Source organism: Gadus chalcogrammus, chromosome 11 (assembly GCF_026213295.1).
Source record: "Gadus chalcogrammus isolate NIFS_2021 chromosome 11, NIFS_Gcha_1.0, whole genome shotgun sequence".
Classification (NCBI taxonomy): domain Eukaryota; kingdom Metazoa; phylum Chordata; class Actinopteri; order Gadiformes; family Gadidae; genus Gadus; species Gadus chalcogrammus.
The window spans coordinates 20,699,830-20,722,099 of NC_079422.1; the positions used below are offsets into that span (position 1 = coordinate 20,699,830).

The 22,270-nt window shown below is 41.3% G+C and overlaps 1 protein-coding gene and 1 long non-coding RNA gene across 3 annotated transcripts; one reads left to right on the forward strand and one right to left on the reverse strand.

The window, feature by feature from the left end:
• Positions 1-552: 552 nt before the first annotated feature.
• On the reverse strand, positions 553-16,666 carry LOC130391685 (IgGFc-binding protein). Of its 2 annotated transcripts, XM_056601924.1 has the most exons (15): positions 16,645-16,666; positions 16,395-16,444; positions 10,436-10,483; positions 8,367-9,593; positions 8,011-8,267; positions 7,227-7,806; positions 6,336-6,925; positions 5,681-6,248; positions 5,139-5,404; positions 4,115-4,435; positions 3,401-3,971; positions 3,097-3,296; positions 2,298-2,439; positions 1,631-1,959; positions 553-1,177 (listed from the first exon to the last, which is right to left on the reverse strand). In XM_056601924.1, the coding sequence occupies exons 3-15, from the start codon at positions 10,479-10,481 to the stop codon at positions 869-871; spliced, it is 5,406 nt and encodes a 1,801-aa protein (XP_056457899.1). In that variant the 5' UTR covers positions 10,482-10,483; positions 16,395-16,444; positions 16,645-16,666; the 3' UTR covers positions 553-868. The 2 variants fall into 2 exon arrangements, with proteins under 2 accessions (XP_056457899.1, XP_056457900.1); XM_056601925.1 differs by lacking the exons at positions 16,395-16,444; positions 16,645-16,666 and adding an exon at positions 11,321-11,429.
• LOC130391717 (uncharacterized) lies at positions 16,525-20,267 on the forward strand. The gene is made up of 3 exons (XR_008896937.1): positions 16,525-17,175; positions 19,005-19,164; positions 19,483-20,267. It is a non-coding gene; the product is annotated as an uncharacterized LOC130391717 (long non-coding RNA).
• The last annotated feature ends 2,003 nt before the right edge of the window (positions 20,268-22,270 follow it).

Here is a 22,270-nt window from a genome sequence, read left to right on the forward strand (position 1 = left end):
TACCATTGTATTGGAATCCACATCTATCATTTTCTGTTATTGCTCTCAAACTATTAGCTGTCGGGGTCGTGCAAAATATCTTTGCAAATTAAGAAGCAACTTTGCCATCCCATTCACTGGCCTTCGCAACTGAAGGAATAACTTGCTTTTCATGTTTTTTAATTGTGCCTTGTTTGAAATATGCTATCTTCCCTTTCACTCGCAATGAACATATAGTCCGGAAGCTGCAACCAGCCTGTGCTGCTTAATTTAAGCACGGCCCAGACGTCATTAACTGGCTTATTTACAATTAGATGTACCACTGCTTCCACCACAGCTGTAGGCCACCATGAGTGGGGTAGTTTACGGTTTAGTTTGCACCATTCAATATGCATTCATGTTGCATTCATCATTTTGAATTTGTTTTAGCGCTTTTCTCAGATTTGGGTAAATGGTTATGACCTGCGATCAAATATAACCGGTTTTTACCGTTCTCTGGGATGAACATTGTTGGTAAAAATGTGGATAATGTAAGTAAACTCAACAACACATATACAACATAGTTCCATTCATGTTTTTTAATGCTTAAATGTTATTTAGTATGCCTTTAACATCGCATTGGACTTCCCTGATCAACGTGTGCAGGGTATAGCTTTAACATAATAAAAAGGTGAAGGTTAGTTAATTTGCCCATTAACACATCAAGTCTATATCGTAGGCTGATAATAAACCACAATAACAGCCTCTGTTTATATCACAGGTCAATACTAAATATGATCAATATAAAAGCCTTAATACTTTTTAATGCATAGTCATTATCTTAAGATTATATTTTGATGATTATACTGATAATGCTCAGAGGGAAATTATTTTCCACATGGGGCGCGTCTCAGTCCAGCAAGCAGGGGTCATCTCCTGGCTCGTCGATCCTCCAGCTCTTGCTCCACTCTTGCACTGTGGAGATGGCCTGGCCAGCTGGGTTCTGGAGCTCGTCGTTACTTTTGCCATTGAAGTTGCCACAGAGCCCACAGACTTTACCCTCGTAGGTTCTGGGCAGGAGGACCACCACCTTCCAGTTACACTCAAACCAGACCTGTAGCCCAAAGTCTGTCTCGATTAACGGACTACCGTTTTTGTAGGAGATCGTGACCTGCCCGTTCCCGAGGACTATGGGAACTGTCACCGGCTCTTCATTCACCTGTACAGAACATACTGTATCAATCAATAATCAATATGGCCATAACCTCCACATCCTACTGGACGTCCCTCTGTAACAGTACATTTCCTGACACTAAAGCACAGTGCCAAAATTCCCTTGCAGTCGTTGAGCAACACATTATGGTGATGACATGAGATACATCGGAAATTTAAATGTTACATTCAGCACCATGAATGGTCATCATGCATGAACAGAAGGAGAGTTCGTTAGTATTATCTCCATAAATGTGCATCATGTACCACTATGAATGTGCTCCTAGGATAATAGTTCACCTCAATTACTTGGATTGGCCTATTGAAGATGTTATCTTTATCTAGATGAATAATTTCCTTAATTATTGATCACCAACATTTTGAATGAAAGATGGACATGGAGAAAATGATAATCAAAACATTCATCATCTACCCTAAAAACAGATTATGCACCCCTTACCTTCACTTCACTGGATTTGTTTCTGCCAGCGCTGATCTTAATACCGTGAACAGTCACGACAACCTCCTTGACACTGGCAGCCTTGCTGTTTGCTCTGCCTCCGTTCCTCTCGTTGATGGAGAAGGCCGCCAAGCCATGCAGGTTCCCACAGGTCCTGGAGTAGATGTACCTGCAGGGGCCCTGGAACTCGAAGGTGTATCCGTCGAAGGTGCGGTAGTGGGGGTCGCCCCAGGCCCAGCAGGTACCCGTCGGCATGGGAAGACACACCGCCTGGCCGTCTTCAACGACGCACTTCTCTTGCGTGCTGCATGGTCTCGATGCACAGGGATCTGCAATAACAACATCCAAATAAAAGTTACCCAGAAACACTGTAATGGTACGTAACGTTTTCTAGTGTGAGCTTTATGGTCATGTAATTCTTCTATTCATACTTTACGGTAGAAGTTAGTAATAGTTATGTTTCATGAAGTCCAGATGAACAACATATATATATATATACAGTATATATTTATTTCATGTTCTAAATGAGCACTAGATGTTTCATAGAGTCTAAGTTAACATTAGATATATGTTTCACTCAGAATTGTACAATAGATATATGTAGGTCTAATACGGTATACTTGTTGGTGTAACATAGATAAATGCTGCATGGAGTGCTGCAACTTGCCTTGGTGGAAGCAAGCCCTGACCCCTTTCTTAACCTGGCATTCACTCTCTGCAGGACATGAGTGGGCTTTACAGACCAAGCCATTCACTGGATCACATTTGCAGCTTTGCATGCAGCCCTCCCCATACACCACTTCATTTGGCTAATGACAGATAGAAATGGAATTTAAGTATAAAAGATCTGTTCTTTGAATATTCATTGAAGGAATGTTACATTTTAAGATCATGTGACTTTTGATCATAGTCTCACTACCCATGCCCCAGCCTTAAATTGACATAGAAACGGTTACTACAGAAAGTTTAAATATAAACATGCAGTCCTTAAAAAGGAAACTTAAATGATATTTACTAGAGATGCTCTGATTTTTTTCATTGCCACAGAATGTGACAGTCATATATGATACTGAAATGTGCCTGCGCGCATACTGCTGTATCTACGGTACTAAAATGTGCCTACGCGCATACTGTTGTATGTAGGGTGAACCTTGCGAGTTATGCAAGTTCTCAGTAAATGACACTGAACATAAAACTGCCTCCTTTGCCATCTTTAAAGTGACCCCGTGAAATCCTGGCTGCGTAGCACAATGTTGTAGACGGGAGAACTCATGATGCCACTGATGCCACAAGTTCCGCTTGGATGTGCGTGCGCCGCATGCAGGGGAAAATGCCGCGCAAGTAATTTACGTCACATATACGGCTTTATTGATCGGTGCTTTTTGGGTTCTCGAATCAGGAAACTTTTGCCCTTTTCAGAAGATCATGATCTGCATCCGATCAATCGGAGCATCTCTAATATTTACCCTGAATGTTTTTCCATTCTCATAGCAGCCACATTGAGTCATGGGCACACAGGATTGTCCATTGAATAAAAAGCCATCATTGCAGGTGCATCCTTCTGTACAGCTGTTGGTGCACTCGACCACGTCGGTGAGTCCAGGACACGCTACTCCGCAGTTATTAGAACATACTTCATAGTGACTGTTGGCCGGACATTTCATGGCTGCCAGGAAGAAGAATAAACAGGGTTAAATGCCATTGAATGGATTTCTTTTAACTATGTTAACGTCACAGAAATTGTACATGTATGTCTTGCATATAACTTACGGCAAAGCTTATCCGTCCTCCAGTTGACTTTGATTCCTGACAAGTGACAGCGTAAGGCATAAGCTGCCATGTTGTCACAAACCACCTTGGGATCACCCTTTGATGTGCATGAATCAGCCACGCAGTTGTCATCAAAGACCCTCGGGTCTACTTTAGCTCTGCATTGTTTAAAGGCATTTCCGTTTATCAAGGGAAGGCAGACCTGAGAGGACATGGCATCTGGGCATTTGTCAGTTTTGTCATTTGCCATGCAGTTGTGTCCTATGCAGCCACGTTCACACTTAATGCCGGGAAAATGGACTTCCCATGAACCTGTGAAGACATTCAGGTCAGCAGTCAGACTGCCGTCAGGCTGCTGGAGGTCATCTTTGGGATTGTCATTAAAGTTTCCACACAGGCCACTGGTCTGGCCTTTGTAGTTGCCAGGTACAGTGAGGGTAAGAAAGTAATTGAGGTCGTAGCTTAGAAGCAGGCCAAAGTCTGTGGCCATGAAGTAATGGACACCCTTCTGGTAGACATTCACCGCTCCATTATTAAGACTCAGAGGAAGGTAGTGCAGTACTCCATTTACCTGAAGGAAAATGTGAAACACACAGAGAGACACAATCTTGAAGAACAAATAATGACCAGGAATACAAGCAGCAACTATACAGCACTCTCCATTCCATAATATAGCACTCTCCATTCCGGAGAATCACAGATGGCTCTGCTCACCAAAACTCCAGACACGGTGTTCCTCAAGACCAGATTGAAGCCATAGACATCCAGGGTAACCCCCTTGGTGACGGAGCTCTTCTGGTTATAATTCTCTGCCAAGACAGTGTAGGGCACCAGGTGCGTGCCCTTCATCAGGTTTGTCTTGGAAAGCGTGTAGGTGCAGGTTCCCTGTAGGTTGAACACTCGCCCATCGAATGAGCGGTAGTGGAGATCCCCAGAGCGTTGGCAGATTCCCACTCCAACAGCTCGGCATTGACGCTTGCCCTTCTCCAACTGGCACACCTCATTAGCACCGCAAGCGAATGTCTTACACTCAACCTGAACGAACAGATGAATGCATTAATACATGTTACCGTTAAAGTATAAAGCACTTAAGTTATATAAATTATAAATAAGTGTGAAATAACTCTGGATTATTTCAGAAATCACTGATATGGAGTGTTTGGTTAGAAAAATGGGTTTCCCAGTCCCTCCACTCTGCAGTAAACAGAGAGCCTATTTTCTGGTATCCTGTTCACGCTTTATCCAATTAGGATAGAGAACTCCACAAAGGGGCGATCCTCACAGTGAGTTTAGGGCAAGGCAGCAGGACTTCACTGTTGACTGACAATGGCTTAGCGTAAGCATTGAACAGCTGAAGATGCAAACCCTTGAACGGTCGAAGCTAACCATTGCAGCAATTCCTTGAACAGCTTACACAACCAAACATGCCAAGCGAAAGAAAAACAGATGAATAAAAGAAAGCTGCCAGGGAACGGACAGGAGTTTTCAATGACATGCATTCATGGTACATGTCTTGCACCATAAATGATGCATTCATGGCACATGACTTGCACCATTCATGACGCATGTCTTTCCCTATTCATGATGCATACATGGTGACATTGGGAGGAGGAAGGGGATTTCTCACTGCGTAAATGGACAGCAAGCTAGTCAAAGGCATAACATTGCTTACTGGGCCTTTCATTTTCTACACAGAATGGGCGCACTTTAATTTGTTTCCCTTCGCTCTCCATGTTACCTCTCCGTCTGCGTTACACTTGCATTCCTTGTCACACTTTCCATTGGGGTAGAAAACTTGGTTTAGGGTGTAGTAGCGGTCTCCATCCACACAGCCACACTGTGATACGGGCACGCAGCGCTCCCCACTCAGGACGAAGCCCTCCTCACAGACACAGCCCTCCCTGCAGGGTTCATCACAGCCAAGGCTGGCTAGGTTGGTCTGGCAGGTGGCAGGACAGACTGCCGCACACGTTTCATAGCGGCTGTTAGCCGGACATTTGAACTCTGGGGACACGAGAGAGGAGAGGCTGAGGGAACTTGTTTCACATTCGGAAGTTGACACAAGAGAAATTCAGGGCAAACCAATGATTACAATATTTAATCATTGAAAAGTAAAATGTTGTGGTCACGGCCATATCAGTCATGAAGAGTTACATTCAAACCACTTCCCAGTCCGCAATGACATGCAAAAACAAAGTGTAGTACTCATTAACGTGTATTCAGTAATGTCCAGATTAACATGACAGAGACAGACAATAAACACAGAACTGCAGATCTTACCACAGAATTGGCTGGTTCTCCAGCGGTATACCTTTGCGCCCCCAGCTTGGCAGGCAGAGGAGTATGATGCAATGGCTTCACAGAGAACTTTCTTCCTTCCCTCAAACGAGCAAACATCAAACACACAGTCTTCAAAGTAATCAGCCGGATTCACCTTGGAATGGCAGTCACGGAACGGCCCTTTCGGGTCTGTTAATATGCCACAGAAAGTCCCTGTTTCATATCGCCTCTTCTGAGTGATGTCACAATTGGGACACTTCCCTTTACAGCTGTCCACACAGCCAGGGATGTTCTCAACTTGCCAGCTGGCACCAAACTCTGCTTGAGGGACAATTGCCATACCGTCCTTGGGAGTAAGGTCATCCTCTGCTTTACCATTGTAGTTTCCACAAAGGCCAGACACCTGTCCCATATAGCTGCTGGGCACGGAAACAAACAGAGCTCTCTCCCAATCAAAAATGACTTTGAGACCGAAGTTTGTAGAAACCACAGCATACCGACCACTCTTGTACACAGACACACGGTTTCCAGCCAGAGATAACGGCAGGTTAGCCAGCTCACCATCAACCTGAAACAAGGGTTAGGACTATCAAAACAAGGAAATACTGGTAAAACTGTGACCTATGTCCTACTGTAAGAGGTCAGTTACCCTTACCATGACTACTCCCTGATAAGTCCTACTAATGACAACGGATAGGGAGTAAACCTTGACCTCCACCATCTTGGTATAGGAGACCACATTGCTGCCCCGATGGTCGTTCTGCACCAGCACCTCGAATGGCACCAGATCAGTACCCATGGAGTGTTTCACCATTTGGTATACACATGTCCCCATGAAGTCAAACTTCTTCTTGTCAAAAGTCACATAGTGGGGATCCCCTGTCGCCCTGCACTTGCCGTGGGAGATAGGGTGACAGTCCTTGATTCCTTTGAGCACCCGGCACAGTGTGCCAGTCTTGCAACCTACAGCCTCGCATTCAACTTTCCTGGTGTTTGCATTACAGGTGCAGCGTTTCTGACACTTGTCGTCCGCCCAGTAGGACTGGCCCGGAGCCAGGTAGCGACCCTCGTGTGTGCAGCCACAGTTCTCAACAGGCTGACACTCTCCATCAATCAGAACAAAGCCTTTGTTGCAGGTGCACGTCTCCATGCAGGGCAAGTTGCATATGGGGTTAGGGTTGGAACAAGTGGCAGGACAAGCACTGCCACACTGCTGGTACACACTGTTGGATTGACATTTATAAGCTGAAGGAACGGAAAGAGAAGGTGACATTATTGCCATTAACTTGAAAATGCCATTTTTGAATATCAATAGTAACATGAGAAAGAGGGTATATTAATTATTATAGAAGGTATAATGAAGGAGAACGTTACATTATAAACTATCCAAGGCAACAGGAGGAAGAGAGGAAGCTTACATTATGAACTATTAAAGGCAACATGGAGAGATTGGAAGGTTATGTTTTGAAATAGCAACAGTTAAATGAAATGAGGCTACATTATTATGTATGTAGGTTATAGTTTTAAACAAAGAAAAGCAACTTACGGCACTTTGCAAGTTTCCTCCAATCATCGACGTGACTGTCAGCTTCCTGGCAGCTTTCAGCATAAGATTCCAATGATTTGCAAAGGAAATGCTTCAGCCCGTTGTTCATACAAAGGTCAAATTTACAGTTATCCATGTATGGCACAGGGTCAACAGCAGCATGACACTTACTAAATGGTCCCTTTTTAACAAGAGCCATCAGCCCACAAGATGAATCCACTTCCCACTGCTTCATCTGTTGACTAGTGCAACTCTTACACCCACCCACACAATCATCTGTACACCTGTCATCCTTCACTAGACCTGGAACCTTCCAGCTCGCCCCAAACGCCAGCACTCCAGCTGCCTGTGTGCCCTCACTTGTGGTTAAATCATCTTTAGGATCTCCGTTGAAGTTGCCACAAAGTCCACAAGTCTTTCCAGCAAAGGAAGGAGGCAAACTCACGACCAGAAGGCTTATCCAGTCATAGCGTACCAACAGACCAAAGTCTGTCTGGATTAAAATTGAGCGACCACCCTGAAAGAGTTGCAATTTCCCCTCATTCAAGGTAAGTGGTAGGCTCCATAGATTATTGTCAACCTGTAGAAAGGAAATAAATAATACTATGACACAGATGCTATTATTACCGTGTTCCTAAACCATTTTCATAAAGACAGCACTGGTTATTTGTATAAATACGTTGATCATTATGAATTGTTCATCGACCAATAATCAACGTACTTTGAGCAATATATATAGCCTTTATAGAATCACTATAAGGGCAACAGATGGTGTAAGCCTTACCCTCACTCGTCCGATCTCTGATCTAACTGTCGTGATTGTATAGCCGGCGATCTTAACTGTTACCAGACCAATATACGACACCCTGGTGTTTCCCCTGTTTTCATTCTGGGCTGAGATCTCAAAGGATGGAAGATCAGTATTTTTTTCACAGTTCTTTGCAACGACGTATGTACAAGTACCCATGAAATCAAATCGTCTGCCGTCAAAGGTGGAGTAATGTGGATCTCCTTGGGCCCAGCAGATTCCAGGTTTAACAACTATAGAACCGGAGAAATGCAAACATCGATTAGATATTTATAAAAAAAAAACGTCTTCATAAAATAATTATGGATTACAATATTTTAATTAAACTTTACCTGGTTTTCTACATATAGCTGTTGAAGCAAAAGACGTCTTCCTTGTGACTCCTAGACCATAGAGACCAAAGCTAAAACCAGAGCTGGAGAAAATGCGTACAGGTTCTGGTCTGATTGCGACCTGAGAAAAGGAAAAGTCGGTTCCTGGCATGTCGTGCCAAGTTACACCGATTAAGGAATTGCCATCAATGGTTATCTCTTGTTTTTTTGCTTTCGGTGCCAGTATAAGGGCTATGTTGTCAAAGCCTTTCTGGGTTACTAATGAGTAGGAAGAGCAGAGGATCTCTGTTGGCAGGATCGTCAGCAGGAAATTGTCATAGATCCGGTGATTATGCAGTTTGGCACCATTGAAGAGCATGAGGACCTGAACGCCATGGTCAGCCTTGATAGTCACAGCATCTGGGAAGTGATATCGAACCTCCATGAATTGTCCTATCGAAAGGGTCTTATCTGTATTAATCTCCCCATTCTGGATGTTGACGTTGGTGTACTGTGATGCTTGGATGAAGATGCTATCATACTTTCTCTGAAACATCAGAGGGGCCACCATGAAATTTGATCCCCAGCTTCTCACAGGTAGCAGCTGTTCATAAACATGATCACACTTGGCAAATAGCCAATTGCAGGTGTGACCAGACATGACCCCAACAGGATACTGGGAGGAGATTCTAGACCCAGTTAAATCATGTGAGCTCTGGAGCTGAAGGCTTTCATAAGGCCCAAGGTCCAGAACCAGCCGTTGTCCATCAGCATACAAATGTCCCTGGTACAAGAGGCCACCTTTTATGTCGATCTCGACGCTGTTGTTTTGCTTTCCGTTAGTCACTGAGAACTCTTTAGACTCACCGCTGGGGGTCCCAGAAGGAGTGAAAACATAGTACTCAGTGCCCCACTCAGAAATGGGATAGAGCAACGCACTGTCAGCCGTGACTTTCTTGTAATTAAAAGAGGTTACCATCACATCTGCTGTAGCCTCGACTAACACAGTTTTAGTGTACTTCTTGCTTCCGATCAGCTCAATCTTATCAGGGAGACGCACAATGACAGATTGGTCAGCCTTAAGAAATTCCTCCTTCAGGAAGTCTAGTGAAGGCACGTGTACCTTCACCTTTGTTGGCTGCTGGGCTATGATGGTAATGGAAAAGTGAGTGTCTTTATAGTTTGGTTTATGGTTCTGCATGAAGCTGAAGGCAAACTCTTTTCCAGCGAAGCCTACACTGGCTGAACCTAAAACAAGGTGTGGGACATGAATTAATTAATAAATAAGCATTTTTTAAAATAATTATTCATCACTAAAGCAAAATTACAAGTAAAATATGAAGTAAAGGCATCCTCATTTTAAATCTGCTATTAATTCCCTCTTTTATTTATAGATCTTTGTAGAGATTCAGTACGACAATGCTTATTTTCACTCAAAATGGTCGGTTGAATGTTAAACTAACTGATTATGTTTGCTATTATTTTGTGATAACAGTAGAATACACATTTGACTGCTTATCCTGAGGGCCTCAATGCCTAAATTATGTGGACAATATAATGGCATAATGGACGTTTAATCAGTATCCCTGCCTTCCCTGGCTCTGAACTTTTAAGTCTATGTACTCTAATGGCTCAAACTATTTTGCTAAGAAAGCAAACCTACATTTTTAGACCCATCTTTTTTGTGCCATGCTTAAAACCTTCACCATTTAATATTCTGCCCCATTCGTCTATGTAGCAAGAGTGGCAGAACAGCCATGCTTCATTGTTGATGTGGTTCACAACATCAGCTCCAATGAGCCGTCACTTTATTATACTCAGGAATTCTGTTTCAGGATTGAAGGTAAACCACTATGTGTGACGAAGTAAGCTGAGCCGAGGTAGATGTTATCATGGTATTTTTGGTTTAAGAAGAAGTGATAAAAATGTTGATGGGATATAACGAAATAAAAAAATGAGCTTTGCTCATTAGGATTGAATGCTTGGCTGTAACTTAAAACTATTATCTGTTATCTGTAATTTATACACAATTATAAAAAGTATGCGAGTACAGTATACGTAAGCTCAAAGTGAGACAAAGAGCCACTTACTGCTGTGTAGAAGGGCCAAACAGCAGAACAGCAAAAGCTTATCCATAACTAAACCAAAGAAAAGAAAAGAAACACAATATAACACATTACTGTATAACTCTATAACCAAATACAACTCTCTACTATAGAACTCTACAACTCACTAATATACAAGTCTATAACAGACCACTATATAACTATATAACAGAGAACTATAGAACTCTGCAACCCACTAATATATAACTCTATAACAGACTACTATATAACTCTACAACACACTGCTACATAACTCTAGAACCCACCTCTATATTACTCTATGACTTATATACAGCTCAATGACAGAAAACGATGTAACTACAACACAATACTGAATCACTCCATAAAAGAGTGGTAAATAACTAACACTACTTTAAAACTCTATCACACAAGATAACACACTACTATATAACTTTATAACAAAATATATCGCACTATATAACTCTATAACACAATATAACAACATAATTATATGACACAATATAACACAATACTATGCAACTATAACACACTAATATATAAATGCTATAACAGATATAACATTCTACTATGTGTCCTACTATATGTTCTATATTCAACTTTTCTACTGCTCCATAACTAAATGTAACACACTTCTATATACTTAATAACACAATGCAAAAAACATCTTCATTACTCGATATCACATTCATTTATAAACTCTAAAACACAAAATGAACCACTACCACACTCTACAACACACAACTTGATAATCCTATAACACACTACCGTATAACTACATAACACTTATGTTTAACTCTTGAACACAATATGGACCACTACCATATCGCTCTAGAACACTAAATGTCAACCGCTTAGATAACATTGTGATATTCATTGAAGCATGCCTACCTGCAGCGGGTTTGGATTTACAAGTCTCTGCTATCTCTGTATTTATACTGTAAGCAGCTCTTGTCTTGATCACAGCCTTTCATGTTAAATTTAAACTAATTAAACAATGAACCACTCTCAGCAAACAAGTTATGCAACAATGATCCAAGTGACGATTAGACTCTGCGGTTTATTTACCATCCACCCTGTGCAAGTCAAAGGGTGGAGTAAATTCTTTAAACACCACATTGATGTTTGAAAATTGTAATATGCGCCCAAATTATCAAAAGAGCCAGCGGGAAGCCGAAGAATTACAAGTACAAATAAAAAAAGACAGGTAATATAGATCACGTAATAAAATTTCACGTAATAAAAGCATCTTTTTCTAATATAAAATCTCTTGATTGTATTGACATGGGAAAAAAATCGCTTAACATCTTACTATTTTATAGCTTCTGATCCAGAAGTCCTGCTATGTCATATTAGAACATCTGACCAAGCAGTCCTACTATGTTATAGTAGAACTTCTGATTTTGCACTCCTGCTATGTCAAGCAGAACATCTGATACAGCAGTCCTACATATAGCCAGTGAAGAATAGCAAGTGAAGTATTCAATACCAAAGTGCTACAAAGCAAATGTAATTATTTTACTCATATTCAGACAGAAAGATGTCATTGCAGATTAATAAGGAAGTTAATATACCTTTTTTATGGAACATTTAAGTAAAAATGAATATGGGCTTAGATCAACTCAGTGGAATACAAAGAAATTTAGATTTATTACAAATGATAAACATCCTTGTTTTATCAAATGTCAGTTTGTTTCATGGAATAATCTACAATGCCGCCTTTGTTCATCTGTATTACGTAAAGTGGACCATGGAAAGGCAACCCACACATGGTGTCCTGTTCATGTTCATATTCATAAAGGATCATTGAGGAGGCACACTTGTTTGCTTGTATTGAGACCTGAAACGTGAGGTGTGACAGAAGACTCTCAGGTGACCAGACACACCTTAGATCTGGTTCGAATAAGATTTGTTTTGTGGCCTTGACTCTTTCACAGACTAGACATTAAATTAATTAGATGTTGTATACAGTTAGGATAATTAAAAAAATTGACCTTTTTCAGTGTGTGTGTGTGTGTGTGTGGGGGGGGGGGGGGGGGGGTGGAATTGAGCTCAAAGCTACATTTGATTCAACAAATAAAATGTCGTATTAATATATTTGTTTATTAAAATAGCCAAAAAGTCCTTAACAAAAAACAAAAAAAAATTGTGGTGAAGTAATTACACACTAAACGGGTTCCTGAAATAATGACTGTGCAAACATTAACATATTATTTAGAAGCAATTATATACACTAATTTAAACCGCCTGTTTTGCTTGAATCATTTGAATAGTGTATGTACAAGTCTAAATTGGGGGTAACATGTCTAGCATGCACTTACCTCAGAGAATTTCTCAACCGCAGATCTTTAATACAGTTGTATTTACTTTCCAATCTATTTATAGCTCTAAAATAATTACAGAGTTCCGAATCTCGGTGACCTCATGGCTGGCTACAGGCATATTATTTAGCTTTTTAGAATAAAAATAATCTATTAACAATCCTTTTCTTTTTGACGTGTGTGCAATGAATACTGAAGAGGACTAGAGCCACATGTGATTCTTATTTTGGAGTTCTGACTTTAAAGTTAGAAAAAAAAGAGTTCTGACTTTAAACTCGTGCCCACTACCTCCGTCCGTTGACTGATCCCCATTGACTTTTAACGGGGACGAACGTGCAGTGCATTGTGGAGCAGTGCGCTGAAGGCTCCGTCAAAAAGTTGAGAAATGTTCAACTTTTTCGGCAGCGACGGATCCGTCATCCAATCAGAACACGCATGCATATTTAAGCACTGTGACACTACTCGGGCTCTGACGACCCTGGAAACCACCCCCATCCGTCAGCCACGCCTTCTGAGTCCTTTGACTGACGGTGCAGTGGGCACGAGGCATGAATCCTCTTCCGTAAACGAACGACTGAATTGTGTGCTGTACGTAGACACGGAGAGCTCTCTCCGTCGTCGGAGATGCCTCCGACGACGGAGGCATCTCCGTCGTCGGCCCACTACCTCCGTCCTTTGACTGATCCCCATTGACTTTGAATGGGGACGGACGCGCAATGCATTGTGGATCCGTGCGCTGAAGGCTCCGTCAAAAAGTTGAAAAATTTTCATCCAATAAATTTGCATCCAATATCTTTTAACTATCCGTCGACGCAACAGAGACGGACGGAAACGGACGGAGACGGCTAGGGCTGTGATTGGTCCTCTATCATCGGTTTGACTTTGCACCTTATTTACTTTGCACCTTGTCTACTTTGCACATTAAGGACCAATAAAACACCAAATAAGATTTGAAACGCTTTGGAAGTTATTTACAATACTATTTACATGGTTAGTGGTCATCATAAGATCAATCGGACGGCGAGTTGCATTGCGTATCCGACATCTCGACGGAGGACTTTGAATGCTCGAGGGGTCTCCTAGCTACGGAGTCGGATTACGGAGTTGGAGTAGTATGCTTTGGACTTAAGTAATTATCTTAAAACTGAAAAAGCTCCGGAGCAACAGTCCGCAGCAGGTTTTACCGACGTCGTGTTCTGTGATGTCGGCTTATTTTGTAATGCCACTAGGAGGCGCTGCAGACAGTTATGAAGAGGCTCGCCACCCCCATCCACTAGCCTACTATATAACCCGATAACACTATTTCTATTTAACTCTAGAACACAATATGAACCACTACCATATAACTCCAGAACATACAACTTTATAACCCTATAACACAATAAAAATATACCCTATAACACTTCTATTTAATTCTAGATCACAATATGAACCACAACCATATCACTCTAGAACACTAATGTAAACCGGTTAGATAACATTGTGGTATTCATTGAAGCGAGCCTACCTGCGGATGGATCGGATTGACAAGTTGGCCTCTGCTATCTCCGTATTTATACTCTCAGGACCTCAGGTCTTGATCACAGCCAAAGTTAATTAAAACAAATTAAACAATGAACCACTCTACAAACAAGTACGACAATATTGCAAGAGATGATTCGATTCTGCGGTTTATTTACCATCCACCCAGTGCCAGTCACAGGGTGGAGTAAGTTCTTTAAACACCACATTGTTGTTTGAAACATTGAATATAAACCCAAATGATATGTGCACCCAAATGATATGTGCAATGTGTGTCAAATTAATTTCATCCCAATATACTACAAGTTAAATAAGACAGGGGATATTGATCCAATAATAAAATCTATTGTATAAACAAAAGCTGACTATAAATTAGTGTGGTGAACTGCTAGTCCCAAGATAGTGGTCAAAGGTTTGACTTTTTCAACAACTACATAACCCTAAACCTGTTCACCAAACTACTAGTCAACCTCATTACTCAATTTAGGACTGGAACGCAAGCATCTCCGGCCAAATGCTCAACGTGCCACGTCTCCTCATCTCTGATAAAGGAGTCGGTCCAGCAGGGACATCTTAATGAGCCAACATTACGTTAGATAGCCAGCAAAAGACCCAAGTTAAACCAGTCCCAAATCAAAACTGTCATTTGTTTAGAAGTGTGAATGTTTTTAGCATTACCTTTAATCCATGCTGCGTGTCCGGTTAAGGGTTTAATAGTTCTACTCGATAAACAAAGAATGAAACTCTGCACATGTGTGGAAATAAAACTGGATATGCACACAATCCGTGAAAAACAACACGTAAACTTATGTGAAGATATAAAATCTGCGATGTGAAACCGAATGAGAGATGAAATTATATTGATACTAAAATGGTTCGATTTAATCTTAAATTAGAAAAAAACATATGTTCAGAAATTACATTTTAGGCACTAGGTATATTTTTAAACATTTCAGATTGTGACAGCCAAAATCATGTTTAGGAGTTAGGGAAAGACAACCGCGGTGCAAAGAGAATCCGACTGACCTTACTCTAGGCTACATAATTAGGAACGGTGGATGCTATGGATGTGGGTCTGTGATGAAACTACAATGTTCCGAAGACAGAATACTAAAACCACACCATAGATAACTTGCCCCGTGCATTCTTACTGGGCTGTTTCCAGGGCCGGATTAACAAATCATAGGCCCCGGGCACAAATGTCTGAAGGCCCTCCCCGAAAAAAATCAGGAAAAAAACGAAACCACTCAGTTGATGTCTCATCATGTCTGTGACTGTCAAATTTTCATACATTTTTCATCTCTACCGCGTTTTTTTTTTTTCACCATAGGTGGACTGGCTCAATTGACAGGTTATGGGAGGGGGGTTAACTGTCAAATTAGGCCACTATATTGTTCAGAATCATTATATTGCTGTTCTTATGACATTCGTTTTAATAATGAATTTTAAATGAATACCCTATTTAATAATACCATGTATAACTATTTTAAGAGTACAAACATTCATAAAAAAAAAGAAGAAAAAAAAAAAGGTTATTTCGTGTGGTGCCCCCCCACTGGCTGGGAATGGGCACAGTGCCGTGTGCCCTAATGGTAGATCCGGCCCTGGCTGTTTCGTGGCAGGCTGAATAAACCTGGACAATCTGTTCTATAATAACAACCAAATTTGGAATAGATATTAAAAAAAGGAATACAGGCTATGAGTCACAAAAGGGAAAAAAAATAGTAGTCACATTGAGAATGGTTGCTCACGCTCCCATTCCTGTCCACTCATATTTATGGACAAGGATCCCAATTTGTATGATTGTATGAAAACAATTATTGTCGATCATGTGTTTCCGTGCACGGCGGAATTGTGAGCCGCTTCAAAATGTTTCTGATGCAAAAAATTCTTAGATAGCATTATCTCCTTTTCTTTTGTAAAGGATGGTCCAGTGTAACCTACGCTCAAGTTGATAAGAAAGGAAGAATCTAAGCACCTTTCCGAAGCCTTAAGAGAAGAGCATCGATAACAAAGTAAATAAAAACTAAGCAAAAGGACTATCCGACCACATCTCTAATTGGGCTTTATAGGGTAGTTTGTATCGTGTGTGTGTGGATGATCACTGGTTGAACCAGCCTCACCTGGCTCGTGTCAAACTGATTTGACTCCGGGGATGGGTGAGTCTGCACACCTGGGGGGGATTTGACAATCATGCACACAGGTTAAACCAGCCGTCAACGCACACACTCGACAGATATCTGACATGGCAGCACGCAACACCACCTCACTCACTCCAAATTCTACAATGAACCGGTTTACAGTTTTTTTTCAATTGCTTGAACACACATGCTTAGACCAAAGTAACACAACTTGAAGTTTTTGTTACTATACCTTAAACTCATGTAACCATTCCTTAAACAAAAGCGCTGCTTTGCACTTTAGTTGCAATTGTGCAACACACATGCTCCTGCACACTACACACTATTTCATTCATAAGACACTAAGTTCAAAAATGACATCTCAGCGTACCATTGGGAGAACACATCTATTTAAAATACAAAACACATTTGTTAATTGAAAATACTTGCACACACACCTGAAAACACTTTCTTACAAAACTCAACACCAATCAGCCAGCTACAAAAAGGCCTCAGTTGAGCCATTTTTTAGAACTTTGCAAGTATTGATGCAGGAAGAGCAAGAGGCAGAGGAGGAAGAGGAGGAAGAGGAGGACAGAGACATAGAGGAGGACGTGGTCGAAGAGGCTGTGCACGGAACATTATTTCCGATGACATAAGAGCAACTTTGGTGGACCATGTCATAAACCATGGCCTGACTGAGGGAAGCTTGGCAGAGAGTCCACCCTAATCTAAGCTGTTTCACAGTTTCATCCATAATAAGGCCATTCCGACAGGAAAACAGGTATGTCTTCAACTCTCTACTTTCTACTCCACTCAGACTGTATTGAGTATTTATTTATATCACATAACCATATATGTCACATGAACTGTATTGCAGGGTGGCTAATGCTCCTTTTGGAACGAAAGTGGTCGTTTTGTGACACACTGATTACGTACATTGCAACCTGGTCTCACAGCAATCCGTGAAATGATTAGATTAGATTAGATTCAACTTTATTGTCATTGCACAAGTAAGGACAACCAGTACAACGAAATGCAGTTTAGCCTCTAACCAGTAGTGCAATCAATAAAACGTTTTTGTTAAAGCAGCGCTAAAATGAATGATAAAGGGAGCTTGACGCAAAATCTGTGGAATCTTCACGGAAACACGCCAATTTTCGTGATACGGCAACAGATTTTGCTCCAATGCAAGTTAATGACAGTCGTATTCCGTGGCACACGCAGATCCCCGTCTCAATGACCGGGTCGACCACAGGCTCTTAACTCAGAATCCGTGGTGGCCTCACGGAATCACTTACATTTTCCTTGCAATGTATATATGCTAACTAATTTGCATTAGTTTGAATATGCGGTCCCTCCCACCACCTCAGGGGTGGTCGGGGGAAAAGGGGGCCGCTGGCAGGGAGTCGGCTGTGTTTTTTCAAGTTTGGCTTTTTTGGGGCCAGTATTTAAAAAATCTGAAATTCGCGGACATGTTGCAACTTGCAGCTCTATTGATCTTTCGCGCATAGCGTGTGCTGCGTTGTGCGTCATACATCAGCCTACACGGACAATGTTCTAAAATGAAATTATAATATGATAAATAAAATTAAAAGGGTGTATGTCAATAATTTAATGATAACCATGTTGTACGATAAAGTTTAACTCTCAAAAAGGAAATGTATTGATTTATTCAGAAAACGTTTTCACTTGCAGTTACAGTCCCGGCCAGGGGGGGTGCTGCAGCACCCTCAGCAGCCCCCCTTCCGAGAGAGCACTTTCATTCGTATATATGAATGAAATTCATATTGACGGTATGGCACAATATCCCACTATATCCCTATTCTCTGCCATGCACCCATCTTGAATTTAATAGACCATTTCTTTGCTTCGAGGAGGTCTGGTGGTCTCTGTACACACGCACATGTTTATTTATTATATACAAAGACCACCAGACCTCCTCGAAGCAAAGAAAAAGGTCTATTAAATTCAAGATGGGTGCATGGCCGAGAATAGGGATATGGCATACCGTCAATATGAATTTCAATTTCGGGTCGGCTTAGCTCAGAAGTCGGAGCAGTTGTCTTGTAACCGAAAGGTTGCTAGTTCGACCGAAAGGTTGTTAGCTCCTCCTAGCTGAGTGTTGATGTGTCCCTGAGCAAGACGCTTAACTGCTCCTGATGAGCTGGCTGTCGCCTTGCATGCTTGACTCAACCGTCGGTGTGCAATGTGTGTATTAACCGATGTAAGTCGCTTTGGATAAAAGCGTCTGCTAAATGCCCTAATTGTAATCGTAAATATATGGTCTTTTCACGGATCCCTGTGAGACCAGGTTGACTCGGTCATTGACGGAGGGATCTGTGTGTGTGCCACGGAATATGAGTGTCATCAACTTGCATTGGAGCAAATTCCGTGAGCATATCAAGGAAATTGGTGTGTTTCTGTGAGGATTACACAGATTTTGAGTTAAGCGTCCGTGGTCATTTACGGATTCCTGTGAGAGCAGGTTGTACATCGAGATGTTTCAGTACTTTCTATGGTGTATCTACACTAAAGTTCAGCAAATACAGTACTGTAAAAAATAAGCAAATCAATACAGTAACATTTTGTGGGTGCTTTTTTTTTCTATAGAAAAAGAAGACCTTCTAGGGGCGGACGCCAACGCCTGTTTTCCCAACAGCAGGAACTTGCCATTGTGGACCTACTAGTCAGAGCAAACAATGCAATCCGTCTCAACCAGCCACAGCAACAAATACTTGCAGATGGAGAAGTATTCAACCACATAGAGCGGGTAAGGATTTCCGCTATCAGACGCATCTTGATGAAGCACAAAATTACCATGAAGCAATTGTACAGGGTTCCATTTGAGAGGAACAGTGTCAGGGGCAAAGGACTTCGACAGGTATGTGTTGCAGTCCTTTACATTTACAATACAGTATTGGTGTCATCCAGTTACAGCTGAATATGTGCCCTTGTATCAGTACCACATAGATACATTCAGAGAGCTAACAGGTACCTGTTTGATGGGGTGGGGGTTCTGTATGTGTAGTTGAGTGTTTTGAGTAATGCCATCCAAAATATGTATTGCATGTATTTTGTTTTGTTACAGAGCATCTTGGAGCTGCACAGCCTCATGAATTTATTAACATTGAGGCTGGATTCAACCTCAGCAGAACAAGACGACGGGGTCGTAACATACATAATTGGCCAAGGGGCAACGCAGAAGAAATATCTAATTGTGTGCTATCATAAGCCTTCAAGGGCTACTGAACCATCATGCAAAACTAGGTACCTTCAATACCAAACATATAATCACATTTCTGTATGCACTTCATGATGCAGCTGTACAGGACAGACAGAGCAGCCCAGGTTTGTTGTTGTCTTGGATAATGTTAGTTTCCATCGGAATGTTCTGGTCCGGAACTGGTTCACCAACCATAATCAATTTGAAGTCCTATACTTGCCCCCTTACTCGCCATTTCCAAAGCCCATAGAATATTTTTTTCCGGCTTGGAGATGGCGCGTTTATGACCGCCAACCACATGCTCGCATGCCTCTTCTGCAGGCAATGGAACAGGCCTGCGGAGACATTGAGGTAGGGTCAATCCATGGATGGATTCGGCACACAAGGCAATATTTTCCTCGATGCTTAGCGGGAGAAACATTGCTTGTGATGTTGATGAGATCCTGTGGCCAGACCCCAACAGACGGCAGGATCCATAAGCCCACCCACGCACAATTGCCATGTTTTTCTTTGTTTACAGTAGGGTTTATTTTTGTTTTATTTTTGCTTAAAATGTATTTACTGCACTGTAATGTACAGTACTGCAATGTTCAGTATTGAGTATTTGAACTTTTGGTTATTGTGAAAAAGTGCCTTTCTGTGGAACTGAATTAAAAACAGTGAACATGAAAGACTGCCATGATTTTACATAAAGTAGACTAGTGTGTTGCTGCTGACCTGAAAGTGTATTCATATGATGCAAGTGAGTATCATTTTGTCATCAGTGACATTTTGAAAAAGGATTGTTAGATTTCAATAGCCAAGTTTCAATTTGACGTAGATGTGAATGGTGTATTTCCCAGTATTGTGTCTTATTTGCTTGTGTGTTGAGTTTTGACACCATTAGCCATGTTCTGCAAAACGTGATCAAGCAAAGGGCAAAGACTAATCGGCAACACCCTGTCTCCTGGTGGATGGAGGGTGCAGGGAGGGTGGAGGAGGATTGTAGGTTGTACGTCCTGGCCCTTAATGTACGCACTTATTGTATGTTGTACGTCCTGGCACTTAATGTACGCACTTATTGTATGTTGTACGTCCTGGCACTTAATGTACGCACTTATTGTATGTTGTACGTCCTGGCACTTAATGTACGTACTTATGGATAAAAGGGTCTGCCAAGTACCCTAAATGTAAATTTGAATGTAGATGGAGGGCGGCAGGGACACTGCCACAACTTTAGCATCCTGCAAACATCAGGAAATAAAAACAAGTCTTTAAAACATTATTTCGTATATTAGGTCATAAACATGTAGGCCTTACATGAGGTCATAAACGTGTATGGTTTACAGTAATTCATAAACATGTATGTCTCAGAACGGGTTATAAATATGTAGGTCATACATGAGGTCATAACATGTTGGTCGTATATTAGGTCATAAACATTTAGGTCCTACATTGGGTCGTAAACGTGCGGTCCCATTGAAACTCCCATTGAAATAATGACGCACCCTTGTCTGAAACTTGATCTTCCCATTACAATTTTTTTAATTTTTTTATTAACCTTTATTTTTCCAGGAATATTCTCATTGAGATTCAAAATCTCTTTTTCAAGAGAGTCCTGGCCAAGAAGGCAGCATACAAACATTTAAAGTTTCACATTAAAAACAACAAAAACACAAAGTTTCACAGTAAAAACAAGACTCAAAACACAATAAAAAGTCACAAAGCATCAATCTAATTGGCAGTAAGTCAGTGTTCAGTTTGTGGTTAAATAGTCCTTGATCCTGCTTTTGTAATTGTTCAGGGTGATTAGGGATTCCAGTTTAAGGTGTTCCTGTAGCTTACACCATGATGACGGGGCAAAAGATTTAAAAGCACTTTCACCAAACGTAGTGCAAGTCCGAGGAACGTTATACATAATCAAACTGCTAGACCGAGTGATACGAGCACTGTTTGTTTTAGGAACCATTAGAGAACACAAATACGGAGGCAGATCGTGCAAAATTGCCTTATAAAGAAACATATACCAGTGTTCCATCCTACGGGTGTATAAGGAAGACAGACCAACTTTCTCATACAATTTACAATGGTGTGTTCGGAAGCCAGAGTTTGAGACAAACCGTAATGCTGCATGGTACACAGAATCTAGCATTTTCAGAGATGATGAATTTGCATGCATATATAAAATATCACCATAGTCAATAACAGATAAAAGAACGGCTTGGACAATTTTCTTCCTGGCACCAAAAGAAAAACCACATTTATTTCTATACAAGAAACCCAGTTTAATTCTTAGCTTTTTAGTAAGACACTCAATGTGATGTTTGAAAGAGAGATTTTCTTCTAGAAAAAAGCCCAGGTATTTGTAGGTTGCGACTCGCTCTATCACTTTGTTGTTTAGAGTAACAATCTGGTTGTCATCCATATCAGATGTTTTATTACTTCTTGTAAAGCAGATCATTTTGCTTTTGTCAATATATTTTCTAACTGTTTTTAGGGGTTAAACTGGTAACGTTGTGGCAAAAACAAACAAGCACCTCACTGAGATGCTCACGCACATGTCATGTACTGCTGCGGGCAAACTCTGGGGCGTCTGATCAAGTAGCCTATCAACCACACAGGCCTGTGTCCCCCCCTTGTGGAGAACAGAGGCGTGTCACTACCTGACCCCCGC